General features: G+C 52.6%; 1 protein-coding gene across 2 annotated transcripts in view; it reads left to right on the forward strand.

The window, feature by feature from the left end:
• LOC106584592 (dual specificity protein phosphatase 8) overlaps positions 1–15,551 on the forward strand; it is a 110,040-nt gene that overhangs the window by 31,695 nt on the left and 62,794 nt on the right. For both annotated transcript variants that reach the window (XM_014170054.3, XM_014170055.3), the window contains exon 3: positions 13,313–13,451. In XM_014170054.3, the coding sequence (XP_014025529.1) occupies positions 13,313–13,451 (139 nt within the window). The remainder of the gene's footprint in view (positions 1–13,312; positions 13,452–15,551) is intronic.

The raw sequence follows: 15,551 nt of genomic DNA on the forward strand, positions 1-15,551 counted from the left end.
GAAGCTGATTAATCAGCATGATCATTACACAGGTGCAACTTGTGCTGAGGACAATAAAAGGCCTCTGAAATGTTTTGTCACACAACACCATGCCACTGTTGTCTCACGTTTTGAGGGAGCGTGCAATTGGCATGCTGAATGCAAGAATTTCCAACAGAGTAGTTGCCAGAGAATTATCACACCCATCATTATCGTATTTCCCAGCATGCTGGATTGCTGGTAGATTTTTTTTAAATGGTTTGTTTCAATATCTTTGTTTGTGCATTTACTTTGATTGATTGATTAACCTTATGCTACACAAAGATAAATAACATACATTTTGTAAGTTAATCCAATCAGTTAGTTCGATTTTGTTTTTGCACCTGTTACTGTAATGTTTGTTCCAGTTCAGATTACTTGGGTAGTCGCCTCACAATTTTCCCAACCCGGAGACTCATTCTGAGTGCATGTTGCAATTAAATGAAACATCTTATGGTGTCTGGATTCTAACACATCACTTTACAAGCCAGCAAAATGTGACTTGTTGGTAGGGTGGCACAATTGTGTTAACTTTGGCAAAATTCCCAGGATTTCCAGAAATTCTGGTTGGGCATTTAGTGGAACAGAAGCAGGAAATTCAACCAGGATTTTGGAATAATCTGGGAGTTTTGCAACCCTACTTGCAGGCCTTATAACTAATGGTATGAAGGATGACCTTACCCCTAGGGTACTTGTGATGTTACGTTTGATAGCAGAGCTCCGAGGAATGCTTAAAAATCGCTATGCAGTGTGCCGATCCCTGTATCACTTTATCAGAAGCACGTGATCAATGACGTACGAAGCTTCGTTTTGTCGAACTATCACCTGATTGGTTTGGTAGAAGTCAAAACGGCTACGCTGTGCATGTGCTACGGAGTGTGGGACGTCATCTATAATAATTTGGCTGCTCTATATTCTTTTGACCAGCAGGTGCCACTAGTGTACACTGTGTTAATCAAAGCCTCGAGAATTTAACCTATTTTCGCCCGAATTGGCTGGAAAACCTCAATGCTTCAGGAAGCTTCATTTCCCCATCACTACAGGGTACCACTACAGTGACAAGTGTTTGTACCCCTTTAGGAACACATCTAAACCTTTTTTCTGAGAGTTGACTACAATGGCCTGAAACTCATGGTTTACAGACCACATCAGGCCTGCAAGTCACATTATGCTGACTTGGAAGGTGATGTGTAATTTCTATTGGAATCAAACCAGTGTGGGGATATCCATGTTTAGAATTGTTTTCATCACCTGCATCCTGTATTCAAAATGACTGCCAAGGTTGGGCAGACTAAGCTACAAGACTACCTGAAGCATCTAAAGTGGAAATGTCTCTGTCACTAACAAATACAGTAATTTGTGGTAACTCTACAATTTACTCAAGGCAAGGCACTCTGGGAAATATTTGAATAAGGCTTTACACTAAGCAGTATGTTAATTTAACACTGTTCCCATGTCTACATGGGTCCACAGACTCAACACAGTCAGTGTTAATTTAACACTGTCAGTGTTCATGTGTTTGTTTTTTAACACAGGGTATATATGCTGTGTCTGCCTTCTCTGCAGCAGCAGTTGAAATCATTAGGTTTCTACCTAGAACATTTTATGCTCTCACTGCAGGCCATTTTCCCTACTGCCTGTGTCATGTTTGTTGCTCATAATGTCCTATTTGAAGCCAGACCTCTCGTTTTTGTACACATATAAAACACCCGCTGAGAGGCAGAGCTGGGCGGTCAGGTCTTAGACTCACAGGTCAGTAACGGAGGGAAAAACGCTCTCCCACTCCCTCCTCCCTCTTTCTGTGGAGGAGGTAAGAGAGAAGACACTCTACTTACATCCTGCTGCGATGCACTGTCTCAATTTCAATTTAAGGGGCTTTATTGGCATGGGAAACACATGTTTACATTGCCAAAGCAAGTGAAATAGATAATAAACAAAAGTGAAATTAACAATATAAAATGAACAGTAAACATTACACTCACAAAATGTCCAAATGATCAGAGACGCTTCATATCTCTCTCTCTCTCTCTGTCTCGCTCTCGCTCTTTCGCTCTTTCTCTCTCGCTCTCCATCGCTCTGCTCGCTCTTCCCCTCTCCCCCTTTCCCTATCTCCCTCTCTCGCTCTCACTCTCAATTCAATTCAAAAGGCTTTATTGGCATAAGAAACATATGTTTACATTGCCAAAGCAAGTGAAATAGATAATAAACAAAAGTGAAATATACAATAAAAAATGAACAGTAAACATTACACTCACAAAAGTTTCAAAGGAATAGAGACATTTGGAATGTCATATTATGGCTATGCACGGTGTTATAACTATACAAATGCAAAATGGGTTGTATTTACAGTGGTGTTTGTTCTCCTCTGGTTATTGCTGTGATTGCACGCTGTGGTATTTCACCCAATAGAAATGGGAGTTTATCAAAATTTGATTTGTTTTTCGAATTCTTTATGGGTCTGTGTAATCTGAAGGAAGTATGTGTTTCTAATATGGTCATACATTTGGCAGGAGGTTAGGAAGTGCAGCTCAGTTTCCACCTCATTTTGTGGGCAGTGTGCGCACAGCCTGTCTTCTCTTGTGAACCAGGTCTGCCTTCGGTGGCCTATCTCAATAGCAAGGCTATAGTCACTGAGTCTGTACATAGTCAAAGAGTTCCTTAAGTTTGGGTCAGTCACAGTGGTCAGGTATTCTGCCACTGTGTACTTTCTGTTTAGGGCCAAATAGCGTTCTAGTTTGCTCAGTTTTTTTGTAAATTCTTACCAATGTGTCAAGTAATTATCTTTTTGTTTTCTCATTATTTGGTTGGGTCTAATTGTGTTGCTCTCCTGGGGCTCTGTGGGGTCCGTTTGTGTTTGTGACCAGAGCCCCAGGACCGGCTTGCTTAGGGGACTCTTCTCCAGGTTAATTTCTCTGTAGGTGATGGCTTTGTTATGGAAGGTTTGGGAATCACTTCGTTTTAGGTGGTAGTAGAATTTAACGGCTCTTTTCTGGATTTTGGTAATTAGCGGGTATCGGCCTAATTCTGGTCTGCATGCGTTATTTGGAGTTTTACGTTGTACACGGAGGATATTTTTGCAGAAATCTGCATGCACTCTCAATTTGGTGTTTGTCCATTTTGTGATTTCTTGGTTGGTGAGTGGACCCCAGACATCACAACCATAAAGGGCAATCTTTCTCTTGCTCTCTCTCTCCCTGCCCCTCTCTCTCTCCCCTCTCTCTTTCTCAGTTGTACCTATGCAACACCTGCATTGTTAATGGTAAAACAGCAGTATAGTAGTGTAGTGCTGCTGCCTGCTGGCTGGTGAAGGGGGAGGGACTGAGTCTTTTCATATGCTGCAGTATGTCGACTCCAGAGGTTATTGACCTCTAACAATGCAGTAATCAGGCAATCTCTCTCTCTATCTATCTCTCTCTCTCTATCTCTTTCTCTCTCTCAATTTATTATCATGGGAAACATATGTTAACATTGCCAAAGCAAGTGAAGTAGATAATAAAAAGTAAACATTACACTCACAGACGTTCCAAAAGAATAAAGACATTTCAAATGTCATATTATGTCTATATACAGTGTTGTAATGATGGGCAAATAGTTCAAGTACAAAAGGGAAAATAAATATACATAAATATGGGTCAGAAATCTTGATGCTATGATGGCACACTGTGGTATATTACCCAGTAGACATGGGAGTTTATCAAAATTGGGTTTGTTTTCAAATTCTTTGTTGATTTGTGTAATCCGAGGGTCTCTCTCTCTCTCTGTCTCTCGCTCTCTCTCACTCGCTCTCTCTCACTCGCTGTCTGTCTGTCTGTCTGTCTGTCTGTCTGTCTGTCTGTCTGTCTGTCTGTCTGTCTGTCTGTCTGTCTGTCTGTCTGTCTGTCTGTCTGTCTGTCTGTCTAGCCCTCTATGATCCTCAGTTATCTGTACAGGCAACCTGTACTTTATGTTTGTATTCTTATCTTTTCTTATTTCTTAATGCTTCATTGTCGAGTAGGAAGCAGCAGTAAACATTTTGTTGGGACGGTGTGTATACCATGTGCATCCTGTACATTCGACTAATAAAATGTGAAACTAGGTGTGATATGATAATCTGGGAAAGGAAGCATCCTCCTGGTGAGATCACTTGAAGATTAAAGGACAGCCTTTCACTCTGATCATGTACACTGATGTAGACACATATAGTGTTTTTGTGTGTGTGTGTGTATGTGTATTTCAATCTGAAGGAAGTATGGTTTGAAGTGACTGAAATGCATCAATTTTGTATGATCTTCTGTGTACAAAAGAACATAATCATTGATGATGTTCTTATTGCCACAGTCTGATTTAATGCCTGGTCTTATCCACTCTGTTGTAATGAGTCCTGCGCTGCTTGTGGGCATTGTAGAGGGAAACAGAAGGGGGAGGAGGTAGTGCTAGGGGGGAGAGAAGGGGAGGGGTAGTGCTAGGGGGGAGAGAAAGGGAGGAGGTAGTGGTAGGGGAGGGAGGGGGTAGTGGTAGGGGGGAGAGAAGGCTAGCGGGTAGTGGTAGGGGAGGGAGGGGGTAGTGGTAGGGGGGAGAGGGTAGTGGTAGGGGGGAGAGAAGGGGAGGGGGAGTGGTAGGGGGGAGAGAAGGGGAGGGGGTAGTGGTAGGGTGGAGAGAAGGGGAGGGGGTAGTGGTAGGGGGGAGAGAAGGGAAGGGGGTAGTGGTAGGGGGGGAGAGAAGGGGAGGGGGTAGTGGTAGGGGGGAGAGAAGGGGAGGGGGTAGTGGTAGGGGGGAGAGAAGGGGAGGGGGTAGTGGTAGGGGGGAGAGAAGGGAAGGGGGTAGTGGTAGGGGGGAGAGAAGGGAAGGGGGTAGTGGTAGGGGGGAGAGAAGGGAAGGGGGTAGTGGTAGGGGGGAGAGAAGGGGAGGGGGTAGTGGTAGGGGGGAGAGAAGGGAAGGGGGTAGTGGTAGGGGGGAGAGAAGGGGAGGGGGTAGTGGTAGGGGGGAGAGAAGGGGAGGGGGTAGTGGTAGGGGGGAGAGAAGGGGAGGGGGTAGTGGTAGGGGGGAGAGAAGGGGAGGGGGTAGTGGTAGGGGGGAGAGAAGGGGAGGGGGTAGTGGTAGGGGAGAGTGAAGGGGAGGGGGTAGTGGTAGGGGAGAGTGAAGGGGAGGGGGTAGTGGTAGGGGAGAGTGAAGGGGAGGGGGTAGTGGTAGGGGAGAGTGAAGGGGAGGGGGTAGTGGTAGGGGAGGGGGAGAGAAGGGGAGGAGGTAGTGGTAGGGGAGGGGGAGAGAAGGGGAGGAGGTAGTGGTAGGGGGAGAGATGGGGAGGGGGTAGTGGTAGGGGGGAGAGAAGGGAAGGGGGTAGTGGTAGGGGGGAGAGAAGGGAAGGGGGTAGTGGTAGGGGGGAGAGAAGGGAAGGGGGTAGTGGTAGGGGGGAGAGAAGGGGAGGGGTAGTGGTAGGGGGGGAGAAGGGAAGGGGGTAGTGGTAGGGGCGGGGGAGAGAAGGGGAGGAGGTAGTGGTAGGGGGAGAGATGGGGAGGGGGTAGTGGTAGGGGGAGAGAAGAGGAGGGGGTAGTGGTAGGGGGAGAGAAGGGGAGGGGGTAGTGGTAGGGGGGAGAGAAGGGGAGGGGGTAGTGGTAGGGGGGAGAGAAGGGGAGGGGGTAGTGGTAGGGGGGAGAGAAGGGGTAGTGGTAGGGGGGAGAGAAGGGGTAGTGGTAGGGGGGAGAGAAGGGGAGGGGGTAGTGGTAGGGGGGAGAGAAGGGGAGGGGGTAGTGGTAGGGGGGAGAGAAGGGGAGGGGCTAGTGGTAGGGGGGAGAGAAGGGGAGGGGCTAGTGGTAGGGGGAGAGATTGGGAGGGGGTAGTGGTAGGGGGGAGAGAAGGGGAGGGGGTAGTGGTAGGGGGGAGAGAAGGGGAGGGGGTAGTGGTAGGGGGGAGAGAAGGGGAGGGGGTAGTGGTAGGGGGGAGAGAAGGGGAGGGGGTAGTGGTAGGGGGAGAGATGGGGAGGGGGTAGTGGTAGGGGTAGAGAAGGGGAGGGGGTAGTGGTAGGGGGGAGAGAAGGGGAGGGGGTAGTGGTAGGGGGGAGAGAAGGGGAGGGGGTAGTGGGAGGGGGAGAGAAGGGGAGGGGGTAGTGGTAGGGGGGAGAGAAGGGGAGGGGGTAGTGGTAGGGGGGAGTGAAGGGGAGGGGGTAGTGGTAGGGGGAGAGAAGGGGAGGGGGTAGTGGTAGGGGGGAGAGAAGGGGAGGGGGTAGTGGTAGGGGGGAGAGAAGGGGAGGGGGTAGTGGTAGGGGGAGAGATGGGGAGGAGGTAGTGGTAGGGGGAGAGATGGGGAGGGGGTAGTGGTAGGGGGAGAGAAGGGGAGGGGGTAGTGGTAGGGGGGAGAGAAGGGGAGGGGGTAGTGGTAGGGGGGAGAGAAGGGGAGGGGGTAGTGGTAGGGGGAGAGAAGGGGAGGGGGTAGTGGTAGGGGGAGAGAAGGGGAGGGGGTAGTGGTAGGGGGGAGAGAAGGGAAGGGGGTAGTGGTAGGGGGAGAAAGGGGAGGGGGTAGTGGTAGGGGGAGAGAAGGGGAGGGGGTAGTGGTAGGGGGAGAGATGGGGAGGAGGTAGTGGTAGGGGGGAGAGAAGGGGAGGGGGTAGTGGTAGGGGGAGAGAAGGGGAGGGGGTAGTGGTAGGGGGAGAGAAGGGGAGGGGGTAGTGGTAGGGGGGAGAGAAGGGGAGGGGGTAGTGGTAGGGGGGAGAGAAGGGGAGGGGGTAGTGGTAGGGGGGAGAGAAGGGGAGGGGGTAGTGGTAGGGGGGAGAGAAGGGGAGGGGGTAGTGGTAGGGGGGAGAGAAGGGGAGGAGGGTAGTGGTAGGGGGGAGAGATGGGGAGGGGGTAGTGGTAGGGGGAGAGAAGAGGAGGGGGTAGTGGTAGGGGGAGAGAAGGGGAGGGGGTAGTGGTAGGGGGGAGAGAAGGGGAGGGGGTAGTGGTAGGGGGAGAGATGGGGAGGGGGTAGTGGTAGGGGGGAGAGAAGGGGAGGGGGTAGTGGTAGGGGGGAGAGAAGGGGAGGGGGTAGTGGTAGGGGGAGAGAAGGGGAGGGGGTAGTGGTAGGGGGGGAGAAGGGGAGGGGGTAGTGGTAGGGGGAGAGAAGGGAGGGGGTAGTGGTAGGGGGAGAGAAGGGGAGGGGGTAGTGGTAGGGGGGAGAGAGGGGGGGGTAGGGGGGAGAGGGGGGGGTAGTGGTAGGGGGGAGAGAAGGGGAGGGGGTAGTGGTAGGGGGGAGAGAAGGGGAGGGGGTAGTGGTAGGGGGGAGAGAAGGGGAGGGGGTAGTGGTAGGGGGGAGAGAAGGGGAGGGGGTAGTGGTAGGGGGGAGAGAAGGGGAGGGGGTAGTGGTAGGGGGAGAGAAGGGGAGGGGGTAGTGGTAGGGGGGAGAGAAGGGGAGGGGCTAGTGGTAGGGGGAGAGAAGGGGAGGGGCTAGTGGTAGGGGGAGAGAAGGGGAGGGGGTAGTGGTAGGGGGAGAGAAGGGGAGGGGGTAGTGGTAGGGGGGGAGAGAAGGGGAGGGGGTAGTGGTAGGGGGAGAGAAGGGGAGGGGGTAGTGGTAGGGGGAGAGAAGGGGAGGGGGTAGTGGTAGGGGGGAGAGAAGGGGAGGGGGTAGTGGTAGGGGGGAGAGAAGAGGAGGGGGTAGTGGTAGGGGGGAGAAGGGGAGGGGGTAGTGGTAGGGGGAGAGAAGGGGAGGGGGTAGTGGTAGGGGGGAGAGAAGGGGAGGGGGTAGTGGTAGGGGGGAGAGAAGGGGAGGGGGTAGTGGTAGGGGGGAGAGAAGGGGAGGGGGTAGTGGTAGGGGGGAGAGAAGGGGAGGGGGTAGTGGTAGGGGGGAGAGAAGGGGAGGGGTAGTGGTAGGGGGGAGGAAGGGGAGGGGGTAGTGGTAGGGGGAGTGAAGGGGAGGGGGTAGTGGTAGGGGGAGAGAAGGGGAGGGGGTAGTGGTAGGGGGAGTGAAGGGGAGGGGGTAGTGGTAGGGGGAGAGAAGGGGAGGGGGTAGTGGTAGGGGGAGTGAAGGGGAGGGGGTAGTGGTAGGGGGAGTGAAGGGGAGGGGGTAGTGGTAGGGGGAGTGAAGGGGAGGGGGTAGTGGTAGGGGGAGTGAAGGGGAGGGGGTAGTGGTAGGGGGGAGAGAAGGGGAGGGGGTAGTGGTAGGGGGGAGAGAAGGGGAGGGGGTAGTGGTAGGGGGGAGAGAAGGGGAGGGGGTAGTGGTAGGGGGGAGAGAAGGGGAGGGGGTAGTGGTAGGGGGAGAGAAGGGGAGGGGGTAGTGGTAGGGGGAGAGAAGGGGAGGGGGTAGTGGTAGGGGGGAGAGAAGGGGAGGGGGGAGTGGTAGGGGGGAGAGAAGGGGAGGGGGTAGTGGTAGGGGGGAGAGAAGGGGAGGGGGTAGTGGTAGGGGGGAGAGAAGGGGAGGGGGTAGTGGTAGGGGGAGTGAAGGGGAGGGGGTAGTGGTAGGGGGGAGAGAAGGGGAGGGGGTAGTGGTAGGGGGGAGAGAAGGGGAGGGGGTAGTGGTAGGGGGAGAGGGGAGAGGGGGTAGGGGGGAGAGTAGGGGAGGGGGTAGTGGTAGGGGGAGAGAAGGGGAGGGGGTAGTGGTAGGGGGAGTGAGGGGAGGGGGTAGTGGTAGGGGGGAGGGGAGAGGGGGTAGGGGGGAGAGAGGGGAGGGGGTAGTGGTAGGGGAGAGAGAAGGGGAGGGGGTAGTGGTAGGGGGGAGAGAAGGGGAGGGGGTAGTGGTAGGTGGGAGAGAAGGGGAGGGGGTAGTGGTAGGGGGAGAGAAGGGGAGGGGTAGTGGTAGGGGGAGAGAAGGGGAGGGGGTAGTGGTAGGGGGAGAGAAGGGGAGGGGGTAGTGGTAGGGGGGAGAGAAGGGGAGGGGGTAGTGGTAGGGGGAGAGAAGGGGAGGGGTAGTGGTAGGGGGAGAGAAGGGGAGGGGGTAGTGGTAGGGGAGAGTGAAGGGGAGGGGGTAGTGGTAGGGGGAGAGAAGGGGAGGGGGTAGTGGTAGGGGGGAGAGTAGGGGAGGGGGTAGTGGTAGGGGTAGAGAAGGGGAGGGGGTAGTGGTAGGGGGGAGAGAAGGGGAGGGGGTAGTGGTAGGGGGGGAGAAGGGGAGGGGGTAGTGGTAGGGGGGAGAGAAGGGGAGGGGGTAGTGGTAGGGGGGAGAGAAGGGGAGGGGGTAGTGGTAGGGGGAGAGAAGGGGAGGGGTAGTGGTAGGGGGAGAGAAGGGGAGGGGTAGTGGTAGGGGAGAGTGAAGGGGAGGGGGTAGTGGTAGGGGGAGAGAAGGGGAGGGGGTAGTGGTAGGGGGGAGAGAAGGGGAGGGGTAGTGGTAGGGGGGAGAGAAGGGGAGGGGTAGTGGTAGGGGGAGAGAAGGGGAGGGGTAGTGGTAGGGGAGAGTGAAGGGGAGGGGGTAGTGGTAGGGGGGAGAGAAGGGGAGGGGTAGTGGTAGGGGGAGAGAAGGGGAGGGGTAGTGGTAGGGGAGAGTGAAGGGGAGGGGGTAGTGGTAGGGGGGAGAGAAGGGGAGGGGGTAGTGGTAGGGGGGAGAGAAGGGGAGGGGGTAGTGGTAGGGGGAGAGAAGGGGAGGGGTAGTGGTAGGGGGAGAGAAGGGGAGGGGGTAGTGGTAGGGGGGAGAGAAGGGGAGGGGGTAGTGGTAGGGGGGAGAGAAGGGGAGGGGGTAGTGGTAGGGGGAGAGAAGGGGAGGGGTAGTGGTAGGGGGGAGAGAAGGGGAGGGGGTAGTGGTAGGGGGGAGAGAAGGGGAGGGGGTAGTGGTAGGGGGAGAGAAGGGGAGGGGTAGTGGTAGGGGAGAGTGAAGGGGAGGGGGTAGTGGTAGGGGGAGAGAAGGGGAGGGGGTAGTGGTAGGGGGGAGAGAAGGGGAGGGGGTAGTGGTAGGGGGAGAGAAGGGGAGGGGTAGTGGTAGGGGGAGAGAAGGGGAGGGGTAGTGGTAGGGGAGAGTGAAGGGGAGGGGGTAGTGGTAGGGGGAGAGAAGGGGAGGGGGTAGTGGTAGGGGGGAGAGAAGGGGAGGGGGTAGTGGTAGGGGGAGAGAAGGGGAGGGGGTAGTGGTAGGGGGAGAGAAGGGGAGGGGGTAGTGGTAGGGGGAGTGAAGGGGAGGGGTAGTGGTAGGGGAGAGTGAAGGGGAGGGGGTAGTGGTAGGGGGAGAGAAGGGGAGGGGTAGTGGTAGGGGGAGAGAAGGGGAGGGGGTAGTGGTAGGGGGAGTGAAGGGGAGGGGGTAGTGGTAGGGGGAGAGAAGGGGAGGGGGTAGTGGTAGGGGAGAGTGAAGGGGAGGGGTAGTGGTAGGGGAGAGTGAAGGGGAGGGGGTAGTGGTAGGGGGAGAGAAGGGGAGGGGGTAGTGGTAGGGGGAGAGAAGGGGAGGGGGTAGTGGTAGGGGGAGAGAAGGGGAGGGGGTAGTGGTAGGGGGAGAGAAGGGGAGGGGGTAGTGGTAGGGGGGAGAGAAGGGGAGGGGGTAGTGGTAGGGGGAGAGAAGGGGAGGGGTAGTGGTAGGGGGAGAGAAGGGGAGGGGTAGTGGTAGGGGGAGTGAAGGGGAGGGGGTAGTGGTAGGGGGAGAGAAGGGGAGGGGGTAGTGGTAGGGGGGAGAGAAGGGGAGGGGGTAGTGGTAGGGGGAGAGAAGGGGAGGGGGTAGTGGTAGGGGGAGAGAAGGGGAGGGGGTAGTGGTAGGGGAGAGTGAAGGGGAGGGGTAGTGGTAGGGGAGAGTGAAGGGGAGGGGGTAGTGGTAGGGGGAGAGAAGGGGAGGGGTAGTGGTAGGGGGAGAGAAGGGGAGGGGGTAGTGGTAGGGGAGAGTGAAGGGGAGGGGGTAGTGGTAGGGGGAGAGAAGGGGAGGGGGTAGTGGTAGGGGAGAGTGAAGGGGAGGGGTAGTGGTAGGGGAGAGTGAAGGGGAGGGGGTAGTGGTAGGGGGAGAGAAGGGGAGGGGTAGTGGTAGGGGAGAGTGAAGGGGAGGGGGTAGTGGTATGGGGAGATGGCAGGGTCTCAGTAGGGATTAGGGTGAAGGAGGTACTGTCGACCTTCAATACACAGGTGCAAGCCTGAACATACACACACACAGACATGCACACACACACTCACACAGACACGTATACTGTACAGTATCAGTTGACTCAGATGGGTTCAGTGGACTCTTTTGGGTTCAGTGGACTCAGATCGGTTCAGTGGACTCAGATGAGTTCAGTGGACTCAGATGGGTTCAGCAGACTCAGATGGTATAAGTGGACTCAGATGGTATAAGTGGACTCAGATGGTATAAGTGGACTCAGCTGGTATAAGTGGACTCAGCTGGTATAAGTGGACTCAGATGGGTTCAGCGGACTCAGATGGGTTCAGCGGACTCAGATGGTATAAGTGGACTCAGATGGTATAAGTGGACTCAGCTGGTATAAGTGGACTCAGATGGGTTCAGCGGACTCAGATGGGTTCAGCGGACTCAGATGGATTCAGCGGACTCAGATGGTATAAGTGGACTCAGCTGGTATAAGTGGACTCAGCTGGTATAAGTGGACTCAGATGGTATAAGTGGACTCAGATGGTATAAGTGGACTCAGATGGTATAAGTGGACTCAGATGGTATAAGTGGACTCAGATGTGTTCAGCGGACTCAGATGGGTTCAGCGGACTCAGATGGTATAAGTGGACTCAGATGTGTTCAGTGGACTGCTGTACTGGAGGTTGTGTTTAAACACAGACTAGGTGGTCAGGTTGAGATGCTATCTCCCCTCTCAGATGGTCACTGACCACACAAAAGTAAAGATGGGGAACAACAGTCTTATACAGGTGTTGTAGATGTGTTAGAAACATGACACATGACATTCTGTACACATCCACCCATTCTGTACACATCCACCCATTCTGTACACATCCACCCATTCTGTACACATCCACCCATTCTGTACACATCCACCCATTCTATACACATCCACCCATTCTGTACACATCCATTCTGTACTCATCCATCCATTTGGTACTCATTCATCCATTTTGTACTCATCATCCATTTGGTACTCATCCATCCATTCTATACTCATCCATTCTGTACTCATCCATCCATTCTGTACTCATCCATCCATTTTGTACTCATCATCCATTTGGTACTCATCCATCCATTCTGTACTCCTCCATTCTGTACTCCTCCATTCTGTACTCATCCATCCATTCTGTACTCATTTATTCTGTACACATCCCTCCATTCTGTACTCATCCATTTTGCATCACTGGCATTTGCTGACTCAAAAACATGTTTTCACTTTTTCATCATGGGGTATTCTATGCCGATGGGTCAGGAAAAACATGCATCAGTAACCTGTGTGTCTATCAGCCAAGACACTCTTGTACGACTGCTGTGTAACGTGAAGCACAAACACACACTGACACACACACATTGGCACACACACAATGACACACACACACACACACACTGACACACACACACACACACACACACACACACACACACACACACACACACTGAGGCACGCACACAAACACAAACTATTGCAGAGTAATAGACTCTTTGATACACACACCCATCCACTGCATGGCTTGAACTGTGTGTACCATCCACACTATAGACCTGTGTGTATACCATGACCCACTGCACTGTAAAGCTCACAGAGAAAGACAAGGGGGCCACTGAGCAGTGAACAGTGTTCTTGGAGGAAGTGTCGTTTTGCCCAGCAGCTATAGTGTAGTCTTTATGCTATCTGAAGGACGGAGGGAGCGCATGAAAACAACACGAAGAAAAGGGTTAAAGAACCCCCTTTCAGTGGTGGTTTAGAGCTGCAATGCGATAGGCTAGGCGCTTGTCATGTGACCAAAACCTGCCTGACAACATGGAGGAGCCCGGCTGGCATGTCACACACACAGCATAGACAAACACAGGCGCATGCTCGCATCTCTTCCTCTTTTACAAACACATTGTGACAAAGCATCTACAGCATGCTGATGCATTGAAGGTGCTTGAACTGTCCATTTACACACATGCATTTGGATGGAACGTTTTGTATTTAACAGATATGTCGGCATTATTTAGCTGTTATTTACTGTTACAGCATCGATTCCTGGATATCAATGTGAAAATACCTTTAGATTTTTTTTTTACTCTGTCCAGATGGTGTAATACTTTGCTATGTTCCCAAATGTTGTTTCAGTAACCCCATGCACCACCCACCCAACCCCCTCTATATCACATGATTTAAAATAAAGATAAATGTGTGCTTTAATGCAAACAGCATTGCTGTTTTTATCAGTGCAACCTTTTTTACTCATGGGTTATGACAACTTCATATTCCTTTTGCAATAAATGATACTAACCCAAACCTCCATTGACATCTTCTTGCTCACTGGTGTTTCTACAGGTTGAGATGGGCAGGAAACAGGAAGTGGTGGTGTACGACCAGAGTTCCAAAGAGGTGGGGCAACTGTCCAAAGACGGCTTTGTCCACATCCTGCTGGGCAAGCTGGAGGGCACCTTCCATCGAGTCTCCCTGCTCACAGGTAGGCACTTGGTGTGTGTGCGTGTGTGTGTGTGCGTGTGCGCACGCGCCACCATCCTGGAATCAGTGTTTACAAGCAGATGGTGTTTCACAGCTGATCCAAAGTCAGTTGCTGTGTGTATATTACAATGTGGCCTACATTGAACAAGTAGGCCTGGTGCAGTGTGCGCTGCTTCTGTTTGGACAGCAGGTATCACTAGTGAGCATCATCTGTAATAGTGTTCATCATTCTTTCACTCACTCATTATATGTTCCACTCACACATTGTTAATAATGCATTTATTTATTATATGACATATTGGTCACTCTGTAGATGGAAGGAATAGGAAAATAGTAATTGTGAACATCTATGAGTTTTGCATTGCAGGACTCTCCAAAGAGTCCCTCTCCCCTCTCTCTTTCACTCTCCAAGCCCTTTGAAATTGAGGCTTAAGCTTAAATTCAACTATTAATACCTGTTTTCAAATCAGCCAGTCTTATTTACCATGCTTAATAGCTTTTTCGTTTTGGCTGGTAAGCACCCTCAGAGTTAGAAAGGAGGCCTGACGTGGGTATTAATCTGGCTCTGAAGAGACTTAATACCTTCTCACTATCTATCTAGGACTGCAGCGCTGCAGAGAGACAGTGGCAGTAAGCACACAGATGCTCACACACACACACGCAATAATCTCCCTCACTCAGGATTGGGAGAGAGACAGTGTGTATGTGTGTGAGTGTGCATATGTGTGTGTAAAGATGTTTCCTACCCCTGCAAATCTCCAAAAGCATAGTAAGATTAAACTTTCCATGAGTCATTCACACACACACACACACACACACACACACACACACACACACAAAGTAAGCCTGGAATTTTCCATTTCAGCTTTTTGATGAGGCTACCACCTATCCCTCTTAAAAAAGACCCATCAGCGATTCTCTTCTCAGTCTTTCTGCATCTCCCTCTCTCTGTCTCTCTCTGTCTCTGTCTCTATCTCTCTCTCTGTGTCTCTGTCTCTCTTTCTCCCGTTCTCTGCTGTTTCCACGACAACAGTGGAAGAGAATATGCTGGAGGATGATTCAACCAATGGGAAAGACTTTTGTTGTGTGGTATCGGGGTCAGTGGTGTTAACAGTAATAGCGGAATAATGTGTGTGTATGTGTCTGCATGCATGCATTCGTGTGTGTGTGTTTCGGGGTCATGTGCGATAACAGTGGTCTCTGTCTCTATCTGAGCTCCATATTACTGGGTCATAAACAGGACTGGTTGTCTGAGCCAATCCACTACCTGTAAGGATGTCACTTCCTGTTTAGAGTGGCATGTGTGGGCATGCATGTGTGTGTATGAGAGAGAGAGACAGACAGACAGTGTGCCAGCTCCCCTGCTCTTCTGAGGGAATCAGCGCAGGCCGGTTGGCAGGGCGGCATGGAAGTGACGGCCTCAGGGGTCAGAAGTCAATCTGTGCCAGCTTGACCATCTGACGTCTGGTCATACGTCGTGTGACATTGGTTCTGGCATCTGGTCACACAGGTGTTAATTGCCGTTTTTCACCTAACAGTTATTCTGGTTTAACTGTCTCTGAATACCCAGGAAATACCCCATTTCACCCCCCACCCCAGTCTTCAGGGAACGGGGCCTGATTTATGATGTCATTAACTGTGCCGATGACTTCATACCGAGGGATGACTTGATGTGGGCCCAACAGCTCACACACTCACTCACTCACACACACAATTATAAACGTGTACACACACACACACACACACAATTATAAACATGTAGACGCATACACACACACAATTATAAACATGTAGACACGCATAGCAGCACAGCGCTCCAAGGGAGATAAAGGAAGAGGGACGGCTAGGATAGAGAGATGAAAAGAAAATAAGCCTTTAAATGGGATAGACAGAGTGAATAAAGGAATAATTGCAGCAGTTTGGTCTCGCTGTCTGGGGAGAGCGGATTTACTGCCTAAACTGTAATGTACACACAGGCATGTTAAATGGAGGATTAAATCACACACGTGCTGCTATGGACACACAGACACACACACACACACAGACACACACACACACACACAGTCCTACCAGGGCCAGTCCAGTCCCCAGTGGGTGGAGC

The sequence above is a fragment of the Salmo salar genome, chromosome 23 (genome assembly GCF_965601325.2).
Source record: "Salmo salar chromosome 23, fSalSal1, whole genome shotgun sequence".
Lineage (NCBI taxonomy): Eukaryota > Metazoa > Chordata > Actinopteri > Salmoniformes > Salmonidae > Salmo > Salmo salar.